Here is a 17,679-nt window from a genome sequence, read left to right as displayed (position 1 = left end):
GGAGGCCAAAAAAAAAAAAAGAAAAATCACAATCTGTTTTTAAACCAATTATTTGATACTTTTATTTCCATTTATAAGTATTCATTTCAAGTTGACAATTTACATCACAGCCCATCGGCCCTCTGGAGTTGTCTACAAGTCGATGTACTTTATGTCAGTCATAGAGGGAGAGGGGGAATGGCGGTAAGACTGAGGGACACCAGATAAGCCTATAACAGGGGGAAGGACAGGGGGAGGAAACTGTGGTTTACTGCTGCCAGATCCCTAACTCAGCCCGAATCAACACAGTGTTCGTCACACCATGATCATCATCAGCATCATCATCGTTGTCGTCATTGTTGTCATCATTCAGTCCAGTGCTGGTGCGCAGAAGGGAATGCTGGGAACTTGGAGGACTCAGTGCAGTGGACCTGGAAGAGAGGAAAGAGAGGTGAGGTGGCAGGCAGGGAAAATGTACTGTAAGGCCCCATTCAGGGATTGCATGTTAATTCCTAGTGTTAATTAGGGCTCAGAGGTTTTAGCTTGGCTGTAGACACCTAGTCTAGTTCATCCAGTGAATACACATTTGAGAGAATTTAAAAAGAAATTAAATCTTAACAGCTGTTGTAAGGCCATGCACACAGTTCTAGTTTTACTTCCACCCTAATATAATTGAGATGATTAGATTTTCAGTTGAGGAGCTTTAAGCATTTGGAAAATAAACCACAACCAACCAACAGAAACAGTGTCCTGGTGACTCCTGCGATAACAACACAAAAATGCACAGAGAAATTAGAAGAGGCAGAGATGCAAAAAGAACCAATTCATTTCAACGTGCAAATGGTGACACTATGTGAAAATGTTCCAGAAACTACTTTAAGTCACATTTGAAAAATGGACTGTTGATTTTGGCTACATACACCCGACAGGAGCGCTAATCCTTTTGCAATTCCTCTACTCGCTATTTTCTAATTACGTTACATTTCGCCATGAGGCTGAGAGCCTCTCTTCTGATTGGCTCACCGACCCGTTGTTACCTGAGAGGAGATGTAAAACCACACTGATACATCAAGATGGTTTTTGGTTCTTAAAAATCTCAAATATATCTTCTTATGGATCATCACTTCAAATAAAAAACAGGAAAGGTGTAAAGTACGGGAGCTTTAGGAAGAAGCTGTGGACACTCAGACTCAGTAACACTAACAGTGGCTCTGTCTTATTCCAGTGTCTCGGTCAGACATGACAGTGGGACAGAACCGTGAAATTTATTTTATCATTTACACCTTTTCCTGCTCCGACACATCAAGATGTCTTCTGTGAAAAATGCCTATTGCGATGTCAAGATTTGACAATTTTCTGCTGCAAATTTGTTTTTTTTGAAGGAAAGTTTGCAGAAATAATTGATTGACCAGGAGTGCATCACCTAATTATACAACATCCTTACATTTGAGGTTGGAGGGCGACTCCTCATGACGTCCCCTCAGCTGCACTCTTCACACAAGCAGCAAAGGCCTCCATCAGATCTTTGCAGCCCTCGGCTCCTTTCTCTGCCACACTGCAAGAAAAATGAACCTCAATTAGACAGATTGCAGTTGAGATGATCCAGTTTTATTGCAATTTAATATCACCTTCTCCCCCAGATGACATGTGGAATAGAAATTTATAAAAAAGGAGTGTGTGTGGGGTGGGCTGAGGGGTTTAGGGTGGCTTTTGTCAGCAGCAGTGGACCCGACAAAGTCCCAGTCCAACTAATTCCGTCGACAAATGAAAAGAAAATGCGAATAATGTCAGTAACATCAACGCAAAGACAGAAAAAACAAGAAGGAGAGAATGAAGGATGAGACAAAAGGGGATGAAAGTGAAAGAGAGGAGAGAATTCAGGATGACAGATTATTTCAGGCTCCCATGCCGGACCGAGCGTAGCAGCCGATACCGCCACAGCGCATTAGGGTGATGGAGCGAAAGGAGAGGGAGGGAAACGAGGGGGCAAAGGGAGGAGCCAGGGATACACAAAGCCATGTGGATGAACCCATCTGTTTGATAGGACACTAGAGAGGGAGGGTGGTTGCGTGATAATGCGGAGATGACAAGACACGGAGGTAGGAGGCTGAACCCGCAGGAGGAGGGGCTTCTCTCCTGGCTCCTCCTTCACAACGTCGGAACATCCCTCTCACACCATCATAGAGCAGGACAGCAGTCCTCGTCTCCTACACATCATCCATCAAACAGCTTTGCTATTTAACCAATATTTAGAAATATTAATTTAAAAATTAAAAAAAAGAGGACAGGGCAACAACACTGTTCAATTTATAAACCGTCATTCCTGTGTGGGATTCACCTTGCATACCAATGCAGAGGTCAAAGAAAATCTATGAATGTAATCCAGTGTTACCTACTTGTAATTTCATCTCATATCAGCTTAAGTTTTTACTGTTCACTCCCCTAAAGCTGCATCAGAAGCTGCATGACGGTGCAGTTAATACAAGCAGAACGTTTCCTACTGCTGCTGCTGCTTCACAGTGAAAAGATGAACCGACAAAACAAAGTGACGTTTTGTTGTGAAACAGACTGACCGTGATCATTCATTCAAAATAATGTCAAAAATGCCAAAAATCTTTTAAGAGTACTCCATCGATTCAGCATTGTACTTCTGCAACTCTGTCAGACTCACGATGTACAGTTTAAAAAAAAACAAAACTCATGCGCAAGCCTGATACAGCAGAACCACAGAATCCAGGGGCCGGATCCTTTGGAGGAAACGGTCTACGAAAATATGAGGGCAGGGCCTCCGAAATCTGTGGGCAATATACCGTGTGGCCAAACTGAAATGAAACTGTCTGATCTATAGAGGAAGCTGGTGCCTGGGGACATTCCCCTTAGCATTAAGACAGGAAACAAGGGAAAAAGTTAGCGTGACTGTCCAAAGGCATGAAACCTACCCACCAGCAGCTGTTGTCTGGGTGTATGTGTGTGTGTGTGTGTGTGTGTGTGTGTGTGTGTGCGTGTGTGTGCGTGTGTGTGTATACATACATACACACACACACTGTCTTTACGTTAAGCTAAGCGAACTGGCTGCAGCTTCACATTTACCATAAGGGAGCAGTGACTCCCTGAAGTCGCCGATGGTCGCCTCAGAGAGGACACGACTCCAGGGAATACTGAAGTAATGTAATGATGAATGAGCAGCTGGTTGAAGTGTGGAGCCCATAGAAAAAAAGGCAAATGTTCACCAACATAAACAACAGTCAGTTTCATTTCCAGCCCCGTGTGATCACGCTATTCTGCAAATCGAAAAGCATGGAAACCAACACCATCACGTTACAGTGTCAAAACCATTTTAATATTTGAGTTGAGCTACACGGGGCATCTCTGCTGCTTTATCTCTTTGTCCTGTGGCCGGGTGCCTGTTAGTGATGTAACACACAGCTGGCTGCTGCAGATTATCACTCAGCGCTTTATTTCGCCAGCAAGGATGGAGAGGAGCGTGTGTTGTTGCTTTGTGAGGGTGTGTGTGTGTGTGTGAGAGAGATGAAATGGGAGCCACTGAGTGTGTTGTCATTACCATGCGTGCATTTCCAGTGGTGTGTTGGAGTGTGTATGAGCTTGGACAGAGTCAATGAGTTCTTGTGCACTGATGGCCCAACATCAGTACAGCAGAGTGAGAAACCCCTGAGGGTGTGTTGTCAGACTGGTGCTGCTACAGCACCACTACAACATGCACACATATGCATGTGCTTTCCAATCTCAGTCCCGAGAGAAACTGTCTGAACTGAGGTGGCTGGAGGGAGTGTATTGACCTTATTGGGCTTTATCAAAATAAAAAGCACAGCTGTTTCATCCTCTGTTAAAATACGCCCTTCATTTCAAATGCATTATCATTAACCTTCATTAACAGACCTTACTACTGATTCTCTCTGCTTCAACATTTTTTAATTCTGCTCAGTCCTGATATTTCTGCATGCATCACATGGAAACACAGTGATTACAGGGAGCATCAGAGAAGGGCAGTCACATGACCAGGCAGAGAAGGGAGAGGACCAATGACATCACCACCGCTGCAGCCATCACACACTGCCCTGAGAGAAAGCACGACTCTGAGCCCGGTCATATTACAGGGTCATGGGGCAAAGCTGGGTTGCCATAGCAACCACTGGAAGGTCCCAACTCAGGCCTGAACATTTGGGCCAATTCAGATTCATTATACTCTAATATTCAATCTGTAATCTGAACCATCTTCAGGCTGCCAAGTTCTAGTTGCATCCTGATGCAGTGATGTCAGCATGTGGAGGTCTGACTACTCGCCGCTCAGGTTGGGTTGAAGAGTGACGTCGTCCTCCCGTCTCAGACACAATCAGGAAATGAAGGATGAATTATTTAGCTTGAGCTAGCTGTGGTCAGTCCTCTGGGACGTACACGCACAATAGATCGCAGCAGGAACAGATGATGTAGAGGCCAAACATCAAACGATCATGTGATTAATGCTGAGTCTGCCATATTTCCTTGGTGCACAAGAATCAGTCAAATATCCCAGGGTGCCTTGAGTTAGTGTTCTCAAACCTTTTAAGTTTGTGACCCCTTAAAGCAACGCAGATTTATCCCCTACAAAAGGATCTGTTGAAGTACAGAAGATGTGACACACATTGACAAGGTTTCCTGACTAATGGTGCAGAATGGGGGGGTGTTATGGGGGAAGGCGCTGGTCCCAGTCTGACTCAACAGTAGAGCACTCACATTACTGACTTCTGCAGAGTCACCGAATTCCATAATGAAAACCAGCAGAGTTTCCACTGGCAAGAACGTACAGGCATGTCTGCCATACAACTGCAGGCAATCAGTAAGAGACAGAGAGAGAGAGAGAGAGAGAGAGAGAGAGAGAGAGAGAGACAGAGTGTGTATGTGTGTGTGTGTGTGTGTGTGTGTGTGTGTGTGTGTGTGTGTGTGTGTGTGTGTGCGTGTGTGTGGCAAATGAAGGGGGATGGGGATGTGTGCTTGTGTTCATAAAGAGCCTGAAGTTTCAAAGTACACCGGCTTACCCCTAACAAAACATGTTAGCTATAGGAGTTTGCAACATACTTCACATGGTAATTATTAGCTTTCAACTAACACCTCAATGTATGTGCACATGGGCACTATGGATCTGTTCTATATGTATGGTATGTTCATTGACAGGTAAGGTATTGACAAGATAAGGTGTCTGCATCTTGAAGAACAAGGCAGGTCGTTGCATTAGAGTCCAGAAAAAATACTCGAAAAAGTTGAAATATTATCGCTGCACTACATTCTTGTGTAAAGAAATCTAAAAACGCCTGTTGCACTTCACCTCTGTGACTTTGCTGGTGTGACCTTGACAAGGTCATAACTACTGCTACTCTTTACAAGAAAACTGATAAAAATGATTTCTTCTATAAAATCATAACAATCCTGCCCTGGAACTGTAGAAAAACGATCAAATCTGACTTAGAGCAGGTGTACAGAGACGTTTATCACCACAACATGAAGGCCTACAGCCAAAATGGCCGCCGACATACATCTGCTGCTGAATGTGAGGCTGCTGCTTTTTTGGCTCGGCTGGGTTTTAAGAAGCAGGTGTCAGGTGAAGCAGTAACGTGATCATGGCAGGGAACATGTCATGGTATCCTGCACATACAGTTTCTATCCATGACTTTTAAAAGCTGTCTATAAATACACGGGGACTGTGGTATTCATTACACAGAGTCAGCCATGTTGAATCTACCGTTTAGGTGTGGCCAAGTTGGAATGAATTGGAAGGTCCAGACAGGCCAACAGAGAGTCCTGATAGCCTGGTAACACATGAGTATTCCTCACATAAGTGGCCACATGCAGAGCGGGGGGCTGGAGTCCCGGGGGGGGGGCTCAGTATTTGAAATGTGAACACTTTCTCTTGATTAAATCCTAATAATAGAACAGAATGATTACAAAACCTTCATTACAGGTTACTTTCATACCGACATCCACTTTCAGTCTTTAAGGATACCAAATCATTGCCTTGACCCATTGACAGCTGATGACAGACCTTCATTCGAATGGTACTTAAAATGGAAGGAAGGGTTACACGGAGCAGAGGTCACATGGTTCACTTGCATAGCATAGACACCCCCCCCCCCCAAGGTATTTCTGCCTCACAGATCCGAAAACCTGCTGAAAACCTTTAAATGGGAACCAGCCATTTGACACATCAGCATCTGTTTCCAGGTGTTGGAGAGTTCTACTTCCTTTTAAGGCTCCAGTGGGAGCTGTGCGAAATCTTGTGCATGGCTTCAAGAATGTCACTCGAAAATCAGGGTCTATTGGGGCTAAAGACCGACAAGAGAAGAAAGCTGCTGTGACTAGCATAACGCACCTGAATCTCCAACTGAACGGTCAATGGTCAAGTTGGTCACTTGGTGTTTTAGCTGTCAAAGTGGCTCTTTAAAACCTGCAATAATTGTTTTGAAAGTTTTAAAAAAAAAGTTTTGATCATCAACATATCATCGCCTTTTCAACTGATTTAGCAAAGTTGTTACATCAAGCAATTACAGAGCAACACCATCATTCATTTGAAGACTGGCCACCTGAAGAGCGTAAACCAAGGACTCTCTTTTACCTCCACTTTTAGTCTCTACCAACTCCTGCGGTAAATATCTGGCTCTTTAGCTGCTAAATGCTCCACTGTGTTCACTAGCTTGTCTGTAATTGTGTCCATCTGCTGTTTCGTGCCGAGAAGGTAGTGGACAGTGAGTTTTTAGAGCTATGAGAAAACAGAGAGAACAGACCGATAAACAAAGCTCATCATTACGAGCAACTAAATTTCAAATTGTCAATGTTTTTACATCGTCATTAAAAGAATATCGATTATAGACGCTTTAACTTGAGGTAACCTCAGTAAAGCTTGATTAACAAAAGAGTACATTTGTTTCTCCAAAATGTTTTTTCCAGTAAGAAAATTTGACGTAGCGAAGAATTAAAAAGGTTTAAGGAGAAAGATCCAGAGCAAATCAAGGTTAAGTGTTTTGTGCACTGTGAGGGGCCACTGTGGCCCTCAGATTAACAGCTGCCATACATGTGCTGTTTGGCAGAGTAACCACCTGAAACCATCATATGTTACATGAGTGACAGAACACCTTATCACCATAAATATATTGTAGTGGGCTTTTACAACAACCTACAGAGTGCCGACCTTGGCCAGAGTTCCCAGTATAGGTCTACTTGCACTTAAACAAGTAGTAAAAAAAATAGCACAGACTCCAGAGACTGAACACAAGAGCAGCTCAGGTTATTCATCAGTGTTGGAATGATTTTAATTTGTCAAACTAACTGTCCAGCATGTGAATTTAAAATCATCTTAAAGAGCCCCCAGATACTGAGTTAAAAAAAAAAAAAAAAAAAAAAAAAGGAAAAAAGGGGGAACACTTGTCAAACTTTTACACATGATAAACCAAGTATCCACGCCTTGCCCCAGCCCTCCCTCCTTCCTCCACCTCAACCTGCCGTCTTATCTCAAGGTCTCACACACAACCACCCACCAACACCTTATCAAGGCCCGACAGCCTGTAGTAGACGTGCACCAAAGTGTTATGTCACTGCACTTCCCACGGAACTGCACACAAACACAGAACAGTCATCCAAGTTGTTCTGTGCCCTGCTGCGAATACATGCAGTGAAACCCTCCCAAAAATATCCCTGAGCTGGTGTCCCTGACCGTTGACACAGCAAGAGGCAAAAAGGAGATGGCGGGGGGACAAACGGGACGAGCTAACGCAAGGTATTCTGGGGGAAAGCGAGGCTAGTGACGCAAGCAGATTCCCAGCCTTCATCCATGCGTATGGATGAGAATGAAACATCACCCTCCTGCCACACATCATTAACCCCCAAATCACTCTTCCCTACATAGCGTACCCCGAGTTTTCATAACCTCGCCCTCCACTCCCCCCGCACCCAGCTAGGACATTTCAACATGCGAGACTTGAATACGCTCTTGGTGATTTTCTGCGCTTCCCCACAGCATCCACTGAAGAGACTCCATTTTAGCAATGGCGCATTTTAGGATGCTGCTGTCATCTAAATCGCCAACAGCTCCCTGGCAGACCCGTGCAAAGCAAAATCAGCTAAGAAATTTTAGCAAAATTTTTTGTTCTATGGTTGGACGCGATGCCCTCCTTCTTTGGGACTCGTTAGGTAGCGGTCAACCACGTCGCAAACGATTCAATTAATTAGGCTTTCGCTTTTTTGTCTTCAGCTGCTCAAAATCTCACTAAGCGTAAAAAATTTGAAGGCAACTCTTGAGAACTTTTGAAACATTCAAAGATGGACCGAGGATCTTCAAAAGCGTCTACTGATGCTCGCTGAGTTTGGCGTCACCATGGAGAACTGTTCTTCACTTCAAGGTTGCACAAAAAGGTGCACGTCTTTGCACCATGCACATCATCACTTACCATTTGTCCAGGTCAGCCTTGATGGCGGCACAGGCAGCAGGGACGGGGGCCTCGGCGGGGGCAGCGGCGGTCTCGGAGTCCGACATGTCTGTGGTGGTGCTGCTGTGCGTGTTGAGGGTGAGAGTCCTGTCCTGTTCCTGTCCTCCAAACGCCTATGGATCCCAGCGCCACCAACAGAGACAGAGAGACAGAGAGACAGTGGAGATGAGAGTGAGTTGGTGGAAGGGGAGGGAGCAGAGGAGGAGGTGGGAGGAGATAAACATGTGAGAGGGCGGCACACGTGTGTACAAATCAGGCAGGGGTGGGAGGAGGGTGGGTGCAAGGGTGAAGGGGCAGTGACCCAGACTGAAGTCCAGGGGGGTGAGGGGGACAGAAGAGGGGAAGTGGGGGGCTTGGAGGTTCCTTGCTGATGTCAGGTCCATCATGGGGTTTGATACTTCTACCTACCCAACTGTACAGCTCAGGCATCAAGACAGACAACAGATCACAACTCCATGATAAACTGAAGTCACTGGGACATGTGACTAATGCCAGCCTGAATTTCTGTTCAAACACCACATGGCCAGAAGTAGTTTCTCAACCCACGTACAGTGTGATGGAGGATGAATGAATGAAGTAGTGTGTGTGTGTGTGTGTGTGTGTGTGTGTGTGTGTGTGTGAGTGTGTGTGTCTCTGTGTAGTAATAATGACAGCCAGTCCTAAATCATCATCATCTGGCCATTGCCTTCTGCCACCTAGTGGCAGCTCTGTGCAGGAGCTCACAGCATCTTCATCACAGCACATGGCAGCCATTCCTCAAAGGTCAGAGACTGTGATGCAACTAAATGTCAGCAGCAGCTAAATGTTTGGGGCTAAACACAGTAAAGGGACTTTTGCCATTTATGAGTGTCTTTCACAAACAGTAAACAATGTACAAAAAAATAAATGCAAACACCAAGGAGGACAACATTGAGCCATGTGTCCTTGTGGGAACAAACTTTTCCAAGGTCACATTCAAAACTTGATAGAAATTCAAAACATCTGACAGGGAAGTTTCCACTACAGCTGCAACAGTGATGATTTTCACTAATCAGTCAGATTTTCTTTATGCAAATGACTGTTTTTCCCATGAGTTCAAAATATCTATTTTTCAGTCCCTCTGATAAACTTCAGTTCTAGTCTGGACAAGAATGTTCTTTGTGAGCCATCATCCACAAAACCCATTGGTTTTAAAGAATATTTAATTAAATTAACATTTTTTTGGAATGCTTGAAGCACAAAAGGAATTAATTTACTAAATTCCCGTATGTTGCATTAGTTTGTGAACCTCGTTCCCTGCGATTAAAAACGGACCCACTTCTAGTAACAAGTGTGAGAGTATGTTTTTTGTGACCCCCCCCCCAGTCTAAAACACGTACATCATTTGTAAAATAAACCATCAATGAGCCTTCCTGGCGTGTCTCACCTGATCAGTTCGCTTCGACAACTCTTTGTCACTCTCGCGCCAGCTGCTCACCTGTTCAGATCTTTTTAAATAGAAATCGACGACACTGTGGATTATGGGAAATGTAGTGTTGCGTGGAAAAGCTTTGCGGGAGCTTCAAAACCCTCCCCAGCCCTGATACATTGCTGCAAACTTTTTTCTTTCTTTTTATTCATTTTAAACCAAGATGACTCACATGAACTGGCCTCTAGTGTTTCCTAAAATAGCGCGAGCTTCTCATTCATATCCCATTAAGAAAAAGGTGTGCTGAACCTAAATTACATCAGCATAAAATGTCAATCATTTACCTCTTTGCATGGAAAAACCTCCTGTGCTCAGCTGCTCCTGCAGAAACAACCCTCTCTCTACATATGCAATAAGATATAAAGCAATGAGATGTTCATCAAAGTACATGGTGTCCAAATCAAACAGGTTCTATAAAAAAAAAAAGTTTTTAAATGTAAAAAAAAAAAAAAAGTTTATTTGTGCAACATATAGAAACATTCCTCAGTGTGAAGCCAATTCCACACCTCACTGTGAGCCCATGTGCACTGGGACAAAAAGGAACACCATGTACTTCAGGCAACATAAGTGGCTTCCTGTGCAGAAACCCAGCAAACAGGAGTGAATTCAACAAGCAGTGCTGTTAATTCCTACCTATGTGCAGATGGGACGTCTTCGGTCCTGAGTCAGGCGGCTGGAAAAGTGTCCTAAGTGTGCGCAGGAACCACCTGAAAAATGCCAAGCAGGGCTCGAGTGTGCTGCAACTTCTCTGCGGTGGGCAATGTGATCTCACTGAAAAGGGGGTGTGTAGCTCCAGTTTATGGCCCTGCGTTCATGTGTGTGCATGTGTGTGCAATCAGTGTATACATTCACTGCCAGGGGCTGACGGACAGAAGAGGGGGAGGGGAGAGGGAAGAAAGAAAAAAGAGGAGAGAGAGTGAGAAGGAAGCTAGAGGCAAAAGAGCAACAGGCTCCTTGTATGAGGGTTAAACGGAGCTAAAGAGAAGGAAGGTGGTGCACGTATGAAGCTTTGTCCACCTGGCTGCAGCGTCCTGCGGCAAGGTCAACATGAGACAGTGAAACGCGGCTCCTCTGGTCATCATGTTGCCCACAGTCTCTTCTTCATGTCAGCCCTCATCTCCTTGTCTAATCCTCACTCATATGCATATAACAGCTAAGACCCTCAGGCTCCACGCTGACTCTGCAGAACAAACACCATATTTGTTAAAACACCCAAAACACGCACACACCCTCAGTTTGGCTTTGGCAGAAACAGAAACCTGTTTTCCTGACAACAAAAGGACAGCAACTGGGGATTTTAAAAAATGTCTGTGTGTGTGTGTGTGTGTGTGTGTGTGTGTGTGTGTGTGTGCGTGTGCATGTCCACTATTGGAGGAGGAACCATCCAGGAGATACAATCAGAGGAGCCGTCAAAGTCAGTCTGTAGGTCACCCTGCAGCACATGCATAGTTCATGTTTGCACATGTTCAGTGCTTCATGTGTGGAGACTGGGTGGGGGAAGGTGGGGGTCCTGCCATAGGAGGGGTGTTAAGAGCAAAGTGTCATGGGAAATGTTGAGTACACAGGTGACCTCTTGGCTGTTGAACACATGGCTGCAACAGCTTCTTCCACAGTGAGAGAATGTGCAGACAGTGTGTGTGTAATGTCCTTTAAAGAGGACGTTTCCTCTCATGGGTAAAGAAATGATTAATTTAACTCTTAATTATTCTGTTTGAGACTCAAACAAGAAACTTAATAGTATTTTGTCAGCGTCATGACTTTTCTGCATTTTAAAGACAAGAAATGGGGCATAATGTCTGTCAGCTGTAGGACGCAGTTAAACACTGTGAAAACTATGACTTCAGAGGAAAGCTCACATAGCTGCCACTTTCTTAAGTGTAATGTAAATCAATACAACTGTTAAAGTCTATTTCATGAAGCCCGTAGTGCTCGGTTTTATTGACACTGTCACAGAGCTGTTCATTTAATCATATGTTGCTGTGCTGGATCTGCTGTACTCAGTATACATCACCACCTTTAGCTTTACCTATTTAGCTCTTAATAAACATATGATTCAATTTACACATCTTCCAACAGTGTCACCAAAAACTCAACATTATGACGTTGTATTAGATTTCAGGTGTATCTAATAAAGGGGCCAGTGAGTGTAACTGATGCTGGTTGACTTACTATATATGGAAATAGTTCATCTGTAATTTACACAGGATTTTATAACATTTACAAATGTCAATAAAGTTTCACAGAGTGAAAAAAATTGGACGCTTGTGTCTGAATATTTGTGTCTCAGCAGACTAAATCCAACATCTGTATATTCCTGTATTAACACAGCTGGATCTCGCAAGTACAAAACATATGTTGTAAATACAGATCCTCATTCGTGTATTTGTGTATCCCTGCAAACACAGATGTTTTTCTTTTGAAAGTGGTGAAAAACGTTTAAATATATACTATAAACACACACTTGTCAGCTCGAAGCCTCTACCTTCTGTTTCTGTCAGTGTGTCATCACATTACCCACAGTCATCAGCTGCCTTCATGTCTCTGTGCTCTGTTGTCAGCTTGTCTCATATGTCACTGTTTGTTTTGAACTTTTAACATTTAGTGCAACATTCACTCAGAACCCAGAAGAACAGAGTAAAAAGTACAGTGTGTCCCTGTCGTCTGTCACATCCTGTTCTCTCTGTGTGTGTTTCCTCTTTCTTCTGTTCATGTTGCAGTGTCGTGTCAGAGCTGCCATTCCACACGCGTCCACCAGATGTTCCCACTAAGCTCCTGCCTCTGTCCGTCAACACGTCTGCCACCAGCCGCACACATGTAACAGGTTTATTTAACCATAACTAATGTCTGCAGGGGACATATCTGTTTTAGCAGTAACGGTCTGTGGATGACTTTTTGGAAAACAAAATTAAATTTGTAAAGATTTTTTTTACCTCATTTGGTGTAATAACGATACTATATGGTCATATTTTGTTACCGCTTACTATTTGAAGTTACTACCTCAGTAGTTTCCTCCATGCAGAGGTCAATCTTCATTAAGATTAAGTGGTATCACATTATGGAATGACTTTGCTGCCTATATAAAATGTTACAGAAGATGCTTAAGATCATTTAACTGCTGTTTTATAACTCTTTTTTTACTGTCCATGTATTAATGTTTTATGTGTTTTGCTCATATTGACATGTATAAGCATTATTGCTCATGGAGTTAAACTCATACACATCACATTCTCACATTCTCTGCTCTTTATGTTGATATCATTGCTGTTAATTATATTATATATATATTTGAATCTATTATTTTCTCATCATTTTTATGTAGTCACATTATTTTCTATTATTTTGTATTTTTTTTAATAATTTTGTGATATTTCAACATTACTTTAAATAAGCCCATTGGTTGTTCTGCCTCTCCCTGCACTGTGTGCTTTTTGTTTACTTTGTCGTTTTTCTGTGTATTTTAAATTGTGAAAAAATAAATAAAACTAAAAACTACATATTAGGTTTTAATATCTCATAAGAAAAACAAAGGGGGAAAACTCGTATTTTTACACATGCTGCAGTGTTGTTGTCTCTGGGATCCCAAACAATGAGGAGGCACAGCCAATGTCAACAAAACACAAATCCTATAAGTATCCAATAAGTGTTACCATGACTTCAACCGTGTACTGAATAAACAGTGGACGACATTGCTCAGTAAAATATACATTATGAAACGAGTGGATGCTGTTATACGCTGCACAGAATAACTGTACAATGGATTTATTTATACACACCAGAAGAGGTAAAGGTCCGTCCTGTAATAATTCAGAGTTAGATACAGTAGATATCCAGCCTTTATACGCTGGGTTGTCTACAGGTTACACCCTCAAAGACAGATGGAGTCTGAGGGGGAGTCATAGAAATAGATGGTTGCGCAACAGAACTGATACTAAAGTCAGTCTAAAACATTTAAAAACCAACACAGCACAATCAAACCGCAATGAAAGAAGTCTGTAAAGACAAAGCCAATGCTGAGATTTCCCTTTCAGAGCAGCTTTTCTTGTGGTGAAACGTGTCTGATCTCAGTGTGGAACATAGATTAGAGTTTGGCAGGTGGGTTAACGTGCAGCCACTGTGACCATGAAGAGGGCAGGTGACTTACAGACTTACGTGGTCATCAGTAATTTAACCTTCACATGACGTTGTAATGAATTAAGATCTGTGTCGCAGAGTTATTACAAAACACTGTGTGAACATCAGTGTTTTTATTCATCCCCCCAATTAAGATGTGGAAGGAACTTTTTCCACACACCCACACACACACACACACACACACACACACACACACACACACACACACACACACACACACACACAAACTCCATCCTGTTGCATCCATTCAAATCTCCTTGATCATGTTTCTCATTACGAACTGGACCAAACTAGATCCAGACAATTAGCGCACAGTCGCTGTAGCTGCTGCATAACCAGCGTGTTGGAGCAGAGCGGCTATAAAGTGGAGGTGAAACGCAGCAAGAGGATGAAACAGCAACAGGAGCAGAGATGGCCCACAGAAGAACCACTGGAAGCAAACTCTTGATGACGGGTGAGATGAGTTTTTTCTTGAAAGGTTGAAATGTCTCCGATCGTTACCGTTCTCTCTGTTACACTGAACAGTGGTGAGTCTAGAGTCTGTTGGGGCCCTATAGGCAAACAAAATGGCACGGGGCCCCTCCAATCAGCATGCATCACAATTATGTATTAAATAATCTGACACCAAAGAAAAACGTATAAAATCTAAACATTTTTTGTTCTGTTATTACATAAACATAAAAGACCTTGTATTTTTCAAAATATAGATGTAAAGAACAATAAAGACTTAAATAAATAACTTAATGACTTCAACGTTGTCACAATTTAAATAACCCACATTATAAGACCAGATAGTTGATCTCTGTTTATTTTAATTATCTTCGGTTTTTTAATAATTGTTTTTTTATTGTATGCATGTTCAGGCTTTACTGAAAATAGTTGGGAACACTTGTGCGTCCGAGATGTCTGAGGTGTCGCAAATCGTTCATTGGTTGTTTAAGGAGGAGGAAGCTGCATATTGAGACACTGCTGAGGGGTAAAGTTTGTCGGCCCTCTAACAGCCTGGGGCCCCAACAAGTTGCCTGCCTTTCCTGTTCTTAAGCTGAGCGTCTGACGCTAAAATAATAAGAAACATATTTGGCTTCGTAGGGTTGGATTAATATCTAATTAATGAAAAACACAAATGTTTGTACACCTCTTACGGTTCAGTGAAAAATATTTAATCAAAATGTTCTACTAGTCAAATCAGAGACTTTGAATATTTTGTACATACTAGAGCTCTACCAATGAATCACCTAGGCTGTTATATCTGTAGATATTAGCTCATCACATAGGACATTGGTAATAACTTTATATGTCTGCTGGTAAATAAATAAAAACTGCATTTGTCAATGTTATGGGAGACAAAAAATAATATCAGATTTTTTATTTTAAGTATAAAATATTGATATTGGTATCAGCCTCAAAAATCCAGTTTTGGTTGAGCTGTAGTATTTCAGTTTTCATCTAACAAATTCATCCATTCATTCATTCATCAACAGTTAGTAATTCTTTAAATCCCTCAGAAATCATTCAGTATCTTGAAGAAAGGTATAAACATAGTGAAATATCAGGCTGCAGTGTGTTCTAGCTGCTGGTTGCAGGAGGCTAACCTGTCCCACTGTCCATGCACACGTTTACATTTAAATCTAAATGTAAATCACTTTCCTACGACTCCACAGCGCTGTACATGGTGGCGTCGTGCAGTGCTGTCCCCGTCACTGACCTGCTCGACCGAGCCTCTCAGCGCTCTGACACACTGCACTCCCTCAGCACAACAATCACCAAAGAGCTGGTCGGTACCTGTGTGTGTGTGTGTGTGTGTGTGTGTGTGTGTGTGTGTGTGTGTGTCAAAAGCACCTATATACTAATGGTTTCATTCCATTAGTTCTCATCAATCAATGTATGAAAATCAATGTGCAAAATTTTGACGTTTCTCTCCATCAAGGTGAAAAAGGTGTTTTTCTGTCAAGCTAATTAATTGTGATTGTACAGTTCAAACAACAGCCCTCCTCTGCCCCTCCCAGGACTCTCACTTCCCTCCCATAGGTCGGGTGATCACGCCCCGCCCCTCAATGTGCCACACCTCCTCTCTACAGACACCCAATGACAAAGCACAGGCTCTTCAAATATCAGTGAGTTACTGTTATCTCTTTTTTTTTTTTATTTCTCCCGTCTCCTTTGTTCTTTGCTTTAGTTTGTTCCAGCGATGTCTCACTTTAGCGCTCTCTTCCTCCAGGAAGCAGACCTGTTGTCACTGGTTCGCTCTCTGCTCCAAGCCTGGATCGACCCCCTGGTGGTCCTGTCCACCTCTGCTAACACGCTGCCTCACCCGGCACAAAGCAGCATATTCAACAAGATCCAGGAGATGCAGGAGCACTCCAAGAGCCTGGGAGACGGCCTGGATATCCTGTCTAGCAAGGTGCAAATCTGGCTTGAAAAAACGCATTTCCATTGTACTGTACTGTATTTAAAAAATGTTAATGTTTTCTTTCCCAACCCTCCCTCCCACTCTCCCCGACTCCCTTCTCTCCCAGATGGGTCCAGCGGCCCAGACCATCTCCTTTCTGCCCTACAGGAGAGGCAATGACATCGGCCAGGACAGGATCTCCAAACTGATCAACTTCCACTTCCTGCTGTCCTGCTTCCGACGGGACTCCCACAAGATTGACAGCTTCCTGAAAGTCCTGCGCTGCCGGGCGGCAAAGATGCATCCCCAGATGTGCTAACGACCCTGACGGGAAATTTTTCTGAAAGCTTGTATCGCCTACCGACTGTAGATTAGCACGCTGTAGGAATCTGAGCTAATATCCTAATGGCTAAGTAGCAGATATTATGAACTTTCAGGAGGGGAAGACAAGGGGGAGTTACATGGTGCACACAGGAAATCACATGTTGTTTGGCTTGACCCCTCTTAGTCATCACAGTGCACAAAACAGTGACCGCACTTCAAACATTGAAATGGATGATTCTAGCTTTTAATGATGAAACATTTCCCGTGTTAAGTTGCTAAAGCTGCTTTCATCTGAGATCATCAGTCAGAGGTTAAACAGGTTAAGTAATGACAGGTAGATCAGCGAGCAGCCCAGTAAGCTTAAAGCCTTACACTGTAGATTGTCTGGAGGTCATAGCATGGCTCATACACTTCCCCGAGATGATTCCAGCTGGTCTGGCATCATCCGCTGACCATACTGCGGTCACAAACCGTGTGTTATCTGTTACCTGCGACTCCTCTTTGTTCGTTTCCCTTGTTGAAGCAGTATCCCCTCAAAGCCGAACTGCCAAAGCAGCTTTGCTCGCGGTTCGACTTTGGAGGGTTCAGCTGGGCTGCGACACATGAAATCAGCGCCGCCACCTTCTCTGCACGGCTGTTTGGAGAACGACTCTCTCTTCCTAATTCGACTGCCAGCTTGACTGATGACAAACTGCGGCATTTGCACATTTGATTTTAATATCACTTTTTCCTGAAAAGCATTATGAACGCAATATTTCTTTAAATCTGCATATCAATAAAAATCCTCTCTTGCACAGTTAAGTTCTTCGTGTCATTTATCATTTCACATTTTAATGGCAGCGCACCGTGAACTGTGACGGTGCTGAGGCACCCAGTGAGAGCGATGGGTGCTTCTCTCTGAAGCATCAACAGAAAGGGTCCCCAGTGTTAATGCTACT

General features: G+C 43.2%; 1 protein-coding gene and 1 long non-coding RNA gene across 3 annotated transcripts; one reads left to right on the top strand and one right to left on the bottom strand.

Moving 5' to 3' along the window:
- Positions 1 to 32: 32 nt before the first annotated feature.
- On the bottom strand, positions 33 to 10,688 carry LOC130185277 (uncharacterized). 2 transcript variants are annotated; one of them, XR_008830121.1, is made up of 4 exons: positions 10,531 to 10,688; positions 8,412 to 8,563; positions 1,424 to 1,534; positions 33 to 410 (listed from the first exon to the last, which is right to left on the bottom strand). It is a non-coding gene; the product is annotated as an uncharacterized LOC130185277 (long non-coding RNA). The 2 variants fall into 2 exon arrangements; XR_008830120.1 differs by lacking the exon at positions 10,531 to 10,688 and adding an exon at positions 9,856 to 10,011.
- Positions 10,689 to 14,332: 3,644 nt separating this feature from the next.
- Positions 14,333 to 17,537, top strand: prl (prolactin). Its single transcript, XM_056402297.1, has 5 exons — positions 14,333 to 14,482; positions 15,690 to 15,802; positions 16,035 to 16,142; positions 16,247 to 16,429; positions 16,545 to 17,537. The coding sequence occupies exons 1-5, from the start codon at positions 14,440 to 14,442 to the stop codon at positions 16,734 to 16,736; spliced, it is 639 nt and encodes a 212-aa protein (XP_056258272.1). The 5' UTR covers positions 14,333 to 14,439; the 3' UTR covers positions 16,737 to 17,537.
- The last annotated feature ends 142 nt before the right edge of the window (positions 17,538 to 17,679 follow it).

The sequence above is a fragment of the Seriola aureovittata genome, chromosome 17, assembly GCF_021018895.1.
Source record: "Seriola aureovittata isolate HTS-2021-v1 ecotype China chromosome 17, ASM2101889v1, whole genome shotgun sequence".
In the NCBI taxonomy this organism is placed as follows: domain Eukaryota; kingdom Metazoa; phylum Chordata; class Actinopteri; order Carangiformes; family Carangidae; genus Seriola; species Seriola aureovittata.
The sequence above is the reverse complement of the archived record's forward strand: the minus strand, read 5'-3'. Positions and strand labels throughout refer to the sequence as shown.